Here is a 10,083-nt window from a genome sequence, read left to right on the forward strand (position 1 = left end):
CACCCCAGCACAGCCCGAGACAGCTCCCCGCACACCGACCGGCTCCTCCCAGCCCTTGCTTGCTTCCTTTCCCGTCTTTCTCCTCCTTTGCTTCTCCTCCTTTCTCTCTCTTGCTTGCTTTCCTGCTTGCTTCTTGCTTGAATGCTTTCTTCTGCATGCATACTTCTTTCCTTCTCTCTTTTTTTTCCTTCTTTCACTTTGTTCATTCATGTACGCTAGTATTTCTTTCACTTCTTTCCTTCTTTCACTTCTTTCCTTCTTTCTGAACCTTTTATCCTTCTTCATATATCTTCATTCTTTCTCTCTGTTCCTTCAGTATTCCTTTATTTTATTTTTTTTTTCATTCGATTTCTTCTTCCTTTTTTAGTCCTGTGTTACTTCCTTTTTTTCATTTATTTCCTGTCAGTCTTCCTTGCAGTCTGGAGCAGAGTGTGCGCTCCACACACTGCTCCCCGCACATCGACCGGCTGCCAGCCCTGCATGCATCACAACGACGGAGGCTCCTCCTTGATTCTTTACTTGCTTGCTTGCTTCCTTCCTTTCTTTCTCGTCTCTCTCCTCCTTTGCTTCTCCTCCATTCTCTCTCTCGCTTGCTTTTTTTGCTTGCCTAATTTCTTCTGAATGTCTTCTTTCCTACTTTCACTACTATCCATCTTTCACTTCTTTCCTCCTTCCGTCTTTGCTTCCTTCCTTTCCGTATTTTCCTAAATTTCCTTCCTTTCATTTCTTTCTTGCTTCCTTTCCTTCCTTCTATTCTCTTTCCTCTTTTGTTTCTCTTCCATTCTCAGTCTTGGTTGCTTCGTGCTTGCCTACATTCTTCTCAACGTCTTCTTCCTTCTGTCATGCTTTCTCTCATGTTCTTTCTTCACTCATTCTCTACCTCTCTTCCAGTTCATTCATTCTTTCAGTGTCGTCCTTCCTTTTTACTTGATTCATCCTCTCAGTTCCTTCTTTCCTTTTCTCTTACTTCTTTCAGTCATCCTACAGTATCTTCATGCTTCCTTTCTTTCCTTCACTCCTTCAATCCATCTGCTTCTCTTCCTCTCCTCTCCTCTTTACTTTTCTTTTTTTTTTTTCTTCCATTCTCAAAATGCTTTCCAAATGCCTACACCACTCTTCCAATCAAGATAAGACTTGCTCTAACGCAAGACCTCTTCTTCCTCTTCCTCACTGCCTTCTATTCTGCTCTGTACAGCATCCCTTAGCACTCAAGATGGCCATGTTCCCCCAAGGAATTTCTCTGATGAGCCACTGCACACCAAAGGACCTGGAAGCCCTCTGCAAACAGGCACCAAGACCTCCATGCAGCTCAGGTAAGTCTGTCACTCATTTTACTATTTTTTTTTAACAACGAAAAATACATACATCTATCTCTCAAAACCATATTTTGCATATGAACAACATACCAAGGCTCTGCAGAGCCTCAACTTCTCCCACCACTACCAGGATCTTCCCCCCCTGCATAAACAGCACTCTTAATGTTTTGCACTGGTTCAGCAATCTCAGATGGAAATGGAGAAAGCTGACCTGATAGACAACATTTACAGCAGCTTCTGCTGGAGCAGCCACTCCTCATGCTCAGGAACACAGGAGTCAAAGGCCATCTGACAGACTGCTGCAAATCCAGGCCTATGTTACAGGACAGTGAGATGACCAGCTTCATTCTAAGGCAGTGTTCGTCCTGCTCTCAGCAAGGAAACTACAGATGTCCACGTGTCACCTTCAGCACAAGGTACCTTAAGGTCCTCGTCATTCACTTCCATTGTAAAAAGGGAGGTCATCCCAGGAAAACACCACCTTCCAGCAAGTTGCAAGCAAACACAAGGCAAGATCGCCCTGCTCAAGATCACCCTGAAAACATCCAAAATGGGCCGGTCCTACTCAGCGCCACTGACATGTTCACCTCCACCAGATTCCACACTTGCTCACCACAACCCAAGGCTGACTCCAGCTTTTGCAGAACCTCCCCATCAATGAAAGCACCACAAAGAAACACACAAACAGAATCACATAGACACTGTCTCCAGCACACCTTCTGCAGCTGACCCTTCCACTTTTCTGTGCTTCAGCAATCTCAGATGCAAACATTGCAGGTGTGTAAGGAACTGTATGCCTAAAGGTGATGGTGTGACAGCCCAAAAGGCAAAGGGTGCTCATTTCATTTTGTGAAAGGACACCCCAGATGTTGACAAGCAAAGCACTCTTATGGATAACATCAACTCTATGCCTGTATGTGTTACATCTTTCAATGAAAAGTTCTGGGGCTTTTGAAGGAGGTGGTTGTGACTGTCAATGTTGAAAGCACATGAAATCAAGACACCGTATGTCAAACCATTTCTCTGCTCAGGAACAAAGGGCCATAATCAGGCAAAGACGAGAGCACAGTTGTTTCATGTGCCTCTGTGGAATGCATTTCTGAGCAATGTGTCAACATCAGAACACCAGCAGCTCTACAGTTTCAGGCATCTTTATGGAACCCCACATACCATGAAGATTTCACAAGGTCCCTACCCAAAAAAACAACCAAACAACCAAAGACATTTTCATTTGAAAGGTTTCAAGGGCACACTGAATGACAAAGAATAGTGCCTGCAGGATCACCATCACCATCCTTCGTGTCTTGCACTCCTTCAGCAACCTCAGGTGTAAATGATGCACAACAAAATAAAACAGCATTTGTTGACTTCATGTCATGACAGCTCGAAGCTAAATCGGTATTGGTTTTATTCTGTCAGAGAAAACCTCAGATACTGAACAACTAGCCTCAGTAAGATGTTCCAAACCAGGAGCTGAGGACCTCCTAGATGCGCACCAACAGAGACGTGAAAATTAAAAAAGAAAAAATACTAATAATAAGGGGATTACACATAAGGGGATTGTAAGTCCATAAAACCAACAGCAGTAGCATACAAGAAGAATGAGTTGAACAAACACCAACGGTGCTCACCTATCTCATGTTTCTTTACAAGGCCTGTGTGTGAAGGAGCAAGACTCCAACATCGCTGTATCGTGAGCATTGGACAACCCACCAACTGCACCCAGCTGCAATGACCATGAGCTGGGCACAAGGAAACAATCACGCTACATTTACCAGTACTCCGAGGACACAAGACAGGCCATTCACCAGAGAATGCATACAACTGGCACAGTCAGATCCTCTGAAGCCATCCTCAAACAAAACACCCTGGATGATGCACAAAAACAGTTTCTTTCTTCTCCTGACTTCTGGCTGTGCTCTTCTACCTCTGTATTGCAAAGCACGCTAGTGGCATACTCATAGAGGGAAAAAGTATAACATGGTTTCAGATGCATCTTCTCTTTCAAAACTAATTTCTGGTGGTAAAGAGAGTGAAAAAGTCGATGTATCTTCAAAGAGCATAGAAAAAGATGGGGGGCACAAGAATGGCATGCAGAGAGCAGCGAAATGGTGATCACAAGCAATTACAACGCAACACAGAATCCATGCAACAGCAGCATAGCGAGGGAGTCAAAATGCCTTCCTCTGACATACTCTGACCTGCACAAGAAAAGGCCCTCTGCAATTTCATCTAACACAATTCCAGCCCTCCACACAAGGACAACACACCTCAAGGCATTCTCCTCAAGTGAAATCACCCACTCTGCTTCCTGGCACACTTCTCTGCAATATCTGAACTTTTTCCTTCTCGTTCAACATGTCCAAGAGGAGAAAGAGGGATTCACAACTGATGGAAGGCAATATGCCTCAAATGACATCCAGACCATTTCAACACCACTTATTGTCTCTGGTTAAGGAAGACCTTCAAATTGTTTGTCTTGGAGTCTGGGAAAGGGTCTTCCACAGCAACACTCTGGGACCATTCTCCCTCAGGCTTTGCTTTAGACACCCATGATCCACCATTCTGGGACATGCATTCTTAACATGAACAGGCATCTCTTCTTCTTCTGTTATGGCAAGCAATGCAGATCCTTTTCAACTTCATCACTCACATCAGGGAATGGCCAGGTCCCATTCACTGCCATTGCCACATTCATCCCCACCTGATTACATCATTTCCCTTCCCACCCCATGCATCACTCCAGCTTTCACAGACCCTTCCCATCAATCACAGCTACAAAAATATATATATATTCCAATAATACCAAATCCATCATGTCTGGCAGACTCTTTATAACAACTTCTAAGCAGGGCTCTGTGTGAAATGCCACTTCCCTAACAAGGAATACAAATCCACAGTCAGAAAAGCCCAACGACCCAAATGTCACCTTCATCATTTCTTCTTGACAGGACAATCAAAACACACAAAAACAAAGTTCTCCACAAGAACAAAAACAAAATACTGCACAATGATAATAGCAGGCTTGTCATTCAGCTACTTAAAGGGCTTTCAGTAGTGTCTGCTGGAGAGTCACCACCAGACCGACTCTTCCTGGCCTGCAGTCCTTCAACAGCCTCAAGTAGAGCTGCTTCAAACCAGTAACCAACGGGACTTGCAGAGACCATGACATAACAGCTCTAAGGAAAATTGGCATTGATTTCATTCTCTCTGAGAAAAACTGAACAACTGGTTTCAATATGATGTCCCAAAGCAAGAGATGAGGAGATTTTGGAGACACAAATAGAGAGATGCAAATGCCGCCATCAGCTGATTACAGACAGTAGCACAATAATAGAACCAGGTATACATGGACACAACTAGAACAACTTGAACAGACACAAATGGTGCTCACTGGCCCCATGGCACATTGGCAACAGTTTGTAAGAGGAATAAGACTCCAATATTGAAGTACCATAGGTATCAGATAGGAGAATGACTTTCCACCATCATGCATGGAGAGAAGATTTCACAGCAGACCCTGTACAGCATGAGAGGTCCACAGAAAGGCCCTGTCCTGGCAGCAGGAGCAGGAATACAAGCACACCAGCACTTGCCAGGCCCCATGCTGGGGCACAGACCTTGCCACAGCACTGTCGGCACTCACAGCTCAAGCACCTGATGAGCACCGAGCAGCAATGGGCCCAGGGGCTGCACCCGGCTGCCACAACCGCTTCTGAGGGGGCAGCCTGGAGTTAGATCTTCTGAAATTGTCCTTCAACAAAATGCTTTGGATGATGCAGAAAAACAGTTCTCTGTTTCTTGCCCCGATCTCCCGGTGTGCTCTTCTACCTCTGTATTCCAAAGAACCCAAAAGGCATACTCATAAAAGGGGAAGTATAACATGCTTCATACTGCATTATGGCTTTACAAAACAGTCTACTGGTGAAAAAATATTGTACATTTTCAAGGGGCATAGAACACACTTAATCTTTTACACTTGTTCTATTAACAACCCTCTGTGAGAAATAGCAAGACACCAACAGCATGGTGTCAATAGCATCACCCACTACAACTAAGCAACATCACAAATGGAGAGAAGACTTCAGAGCTGAACCCTGCCACAGACAGCATCTTTCACAAAAACACCAGGAGAAAAGTGTCCAGGTGCTAAATCTACACAAGAGGAAAATTAACTTCACCACCTGATTACACACAATACCCCAAAATAGCACCAGGCATACATGGCCACAAGTAGAATAAGTTAAACAGGCACCAACAGTGTTCACCTGCCCCCCATCCCATTTCTAACAGTGTGTGTGAAGGTGCAAGGCACCAATGTCATAGTATCATCAGCATCTGACAGTACAATGACTTTCCAGCATCACGCATGAAGTGAAGATGTCACAGCTGACCCTTCAACAACATCTTGATCAAAAAACACGACGAAAACATTCATCAGCAAGTGTTCAGGTGTTCCTGAACACCAGAGGTTTTCAGAAGAGCCCTGTCCCAACAGCAGGAGCAGGGCTCCGAGCACAACAGCCATTGGCAGGACCCGCGCTGGGCCCCAGACTCATGTCCTACTGCTGTTCGCAATAGCAGCTCGAGCATCTGACAAACACCGAGACGCCATGGACCCAGGGGCTGTGCCTGGCTGCCAGAACCGATTACGAGGGGGCGGCCGGGAGAAGGGGCGGGGAAGGAAAGGGAGGAGAAGAAGTCAAGATGAAAGAGCAAGGACACAGGCAATGAAGAGGGAGAAGATGATGGGGAGGAAGAGGGCAAGATTAAAGAGCTTCAGAAAAAGGTCAGGTCCCATTCAGTGCCATTGCCACATTCACCTCCACCAGGTGACACACTTTCCCTTCCCAACGCAATGCTCACTCCAACTTTCACAGACCCTTACCATCAATGACAGATCTGAAACCTGCAAATCCCTGCCAATGGTCCCATATGCACAGGGACCACCTTGCAGATTCATTTGCAGATTCACTGAAAGAACATCAAAATAGGCCAGTGTGCCTCTTTCAAAAAGAGATGTAATGACAGCTAACATCAATGGGTATTGACTTCATTCTGAGAGATGACAACCCTGTTGGGGAAGGACTGAGATACAAACATCATGGCATCGGTGTCAGACGATACAATAACTTTGCAGCATCCTGCATGGATAGAGGACTTCACAGCATCACTTATCTGAAAACATGAGGCCAAGACTGTTCTGCTTTTCCAGCTACACAAGGTGTTTCCTGAATGGCCATTAAGAAAACACAGCACAACAACAGTAGTTCTGGCATTCAGCTACTTAAAGGGCTTTCAATAGTGCCTGCTGCAAAGTAACCACCAGACCAACTCTTCCTGGACTACAGTCCTTCAAATGTCTCAAACAGAAATATTACACACCAGTAACCAACAGGATTGGCAGAGACCATGTTGTGACGAAAATACTTGTAAAATTACTTCCACATCCACATTGTATTAATGACCATCCTGCCATGAAATGCCATCAGAAAACAAAACAGAAGACCTGGTAAAGAAATAAAATAAAAAAACAAGGGGCAACCTACCGTGCCTGAGGAGTACGGGGAGAGCAAAGGTCCCTTCTCGGCAGAACCGTTTTCTGCCGCGGGGCCGGGCGGCGGCGGGCAGTTGGGGCTGAAAACCATCAGGTCGCTCTTGCCCGCGCCGTCCGCCACGCACAGGCTCCGGCTCTGGCGCTGCGAGTACGACCAGCTGCCCACCTCGCTGGCGCACACCAGCGTCGCCGGCCCGGGCCCCGCCAGCACGGCCGCCCGCGGCGCCCAGCGCGACGCCCCGTACAGCACCACCGCCAGCAGGAACAGGCTCGACACCGCGCAGATGGCCACCACCAGCCACACGTTCGTCGCCGCCGCCGCCGCCGCCGCCGCCGCGCCGCCCTCCGCGCCCGCCGCCGGCCGCAGCCCCGCCCCCGACGACGACGCCCCCGCCCCCGCCGCCGCCGCCGCCGCCGACAGCGCCGCCTCGGCGCCCTCCACCAGCGACACGCTCAGCGTGGCCGTGGCCGAGCGCGACGGCTCCCCGTGGTCCCGCACCACGATCAGCAGCCTCTGCCGCGGGCCGTCCGCCTCCTCCAGCGCCCGCGCCGTGCTCACCTCGCCGCTGTACAGCCCCACGCGGAACGGGCCCTTGCCCCGCGGCTCCCACAGCTCGTAGCGCAGCCACGCGTTGTAGCCCGAGTCCGCGTCCACCGCGCGGATCTTCGCCACCACCTGCCCCGCCGGCGCCCCCCACGCCGCCCACGCCCACAGCGACCCCGGCGCCGACGCCGACGCCGACGCCTCGCCCGCAGCCCAGGGCCCCGGCCCGCCGCCGGCAGGCGGGAGCAGCGCCGGCGCGTTGTCGTTCTCGTCCACCACGAACAGCTGCACCGTGGCGTTGCCGCACAGCGGCGGCTCGCCCGCGTCCACCGCACGCACCTCGAACTGCAGCACCTGCAGCTCCTCGTAGTCCAGGGGCCGCAGCGCCCACAGCCGCCCGCTCTCCGCGTCCACCGACACGTAGCTCGACGCCGGACGCCACCCCGACCCCGACCCCGACCCCGCGCCCGACCCCGCGCCGCCCTCCGCCACCGAGTAGCTCACGCGCCCGTTGCCCGCCTCGTCCGGGTCCCGCGCCCACAGCCGCGCCAGCTCCGCGCCCGCCGCGTTGTTCTCCCGCGCCAGCACCGTGTACACGGCCTGCGCGAACGCCGGCGCGTTGTCGTTCACGTCCGACACCGGCACCCGCAGCCCGCGGCTGGCGCGCAGCGGCGGCGCCCCGCCGTCCTCCGCCCGCACCTCCACCTCGTACTCCGACACCCGCTCCCGGTCCAGCGCCTCCCGCAGCACCAGCGAGTACGAGCCCGCGAACGTCGCCACCAGCCCGAACGGCGCCGGCGGCCACACCGCGCAGCGCACCCGCCCGTTCGCCCCCGAGTCCCGGTCCGACACGCTCAGCAGCGCCACCACCGTCCCCACCGACGCGTCCTCGGGCACCGGCACCGACAGCGACGTCACCCACACCTCGGGCGCGTTGTCGTTCACGTCCAGCACCTCCAGCTCCACTCTGCAGTGCCCTGATAACGAGGGCGTCCCCTTGTCTTTCGCTTCAATGCTTAAGTCAAATACACTGACTTCCTCAAAGTCCAGGGGACCGACCAGTCGGATCTCCCCCGTCTGCGGATTAACCGAAATCAAATCCTTTCCACTCAGCGGAGTGAACTTCGTCGCGGTGTAAGTCACTTCACTGTTACTTCCCTCGTCCGGGTCTGTTGCGCCCACCCGTGCCAGTAGTGTCCCCTCCGCAGCGTTCTCCAGTGCCTGCACTTTATACACCGACTGGTTGAACTGGGGCGCGTTGTCGTTTGCATCCAGCACCGACACCAACAGCTCCACCGTGCCCGTCAAAGCCGGCCTACCCCCATCAATCGCCGTCAGCACCAGACGGTGCTCAGCCAACGACTCGCGGTCCAGAGATTTCCTTAATACAAGGTAAGGAACGATATTTCTTTCATTCTCTTTTTCTATTTCCAGAGCGAAGTGCTCGCTGGGGCTGAGGGTATAGGAGAGCTGCGCGTTGGCTCCGATATCCGCATCCGACGCGCCCTCCAGCGGGAAACGGGATCCCGGCATCGTATTAAATTCCACGATGCTGAGGTTCACCATAGCGGCGGGGAAGATGGGCGCATTGTCGTTGATGTCGGTGACCTCCACCTCCACGTGGAAGACGCGCAGCGGCCGCTCCAGCAGCACCTCCAGGCGCAGGGCGCAGGGCGCGCTCTTCCCGCACAGCTCCTCCCGGTCCAGCCGCGAGCTCACCACCAGCGCCCCGCTCGCCCCGCTCACCTCCACGCTCGCCCGCCGGCCCTGCGCCACCAGCCGCAGCCGCCGCGCCTCCGCCTCGCCCGCCTCCAGGCCCAGGTCCTGCGCCAGCCGCCCCACCACCGTGCCGCCCTTGGCTTCCTCCGGCACCGAGTAGCGCACCTGCCCGCCGCCCAGCGCCCAGGCCGCCTGCAGCACCAGCACCCGCACCACGGCCCGCACGCACACCACCATGGCCGCCGCCGCCGCCCGCGCCCCGCACGGCTCCCAACGCCGCCGCCGCCGCTCTCCTGCCCGCCCCGCGCCGCTCCCCCCGCGCGCACAGCCGCCCTTCCCGCCGCCCCGGGGCGGAGCCGCCCTCCCGCCGCTCCCGCGCCGTTCCTGAGCCTGCAGCGACACCGTGTGCTCCGACGCCTCACTCGCGCCCGCCGCCGACAGCACGCCAGCGACACCGACACCGCCACTCGCGGGACACACCACGGCCACGGCCACGGCGCCGACACCGACACCCACCCCAGCACAGCCCGAGACAGCAGTGACAACCAGGGGGCAACAGCCCCGCAGCGCCGCGCTCCACACGCCGCTCCCCGCACACCGACCGGCTCTTCCCAGCCATTGCTTGCTTCCTGTCCCTTTTCTCTCCTCCTTTGCTTCTCCTCTATTCTCTCTCTCGCTTGCTTTCCTGCTTGCTTCTTGCTTGAATGCTTTCTTCTGCATGCATACATCTTTCCTTCTCTCACATTTTTCCTTCTTTCACTTTGTTCCTTCATGTACTCTAGTACTTCTTTCACTTCTTTCCTTCTTTCACTTCTTTTCTTCTTTCTGAAACTTTTCTCCTTCTTCATATATCTTCATTCTTTCTCTCTGTTCCTTCAGTATTCCTTTATTTTATTTCTTCATTTGATTTCTTCTTCCTTTTTTTTTTTCCTGTGTTACTTCCTTTT

At 52.6% G+C, this 10,083-nt stretch overlaps 1 protein-coding gene across 1 annotated transcript in view; it reads right to left on the reverse strand.

Annotated features, from left to right (window-relative positions):
* Positions 1–2,764: 2,764 nt before the first annotated feature.
* LOC311214713 (uncharacterized protein) overlaps positions 2,765–10,083 on the reverse strand; it is a gene marked incomplete at both ends in the record, with an annotated part of 16,615 nt that continues 9,296 nt past the window's right edge. Inside the window, 2 exons of the mRNA XM_084295437.1 lie at positions 2,765–2,800; positions 6,866–9,526. Coding sequence (XP_084151563.1) covers positions 2,765–2,800; positions 6,866–9,526 — 2,697 coding nt within the window. The remainder of the gene's footprint in view (positions 2,801–6,865; positions 9,527–10,083) is intronic.

This window comes from Netta rufina, assembly GCF_964035555.1.
Source record: "Netta rufina genome assembly, chromosome: 14".
Taxonomy (NCBI): domain Eukaryota; kingdom Metazoa; phylum Chordata; class Aves; order Anseriformes; family Anatidae; genus Netta; species Netta rufina.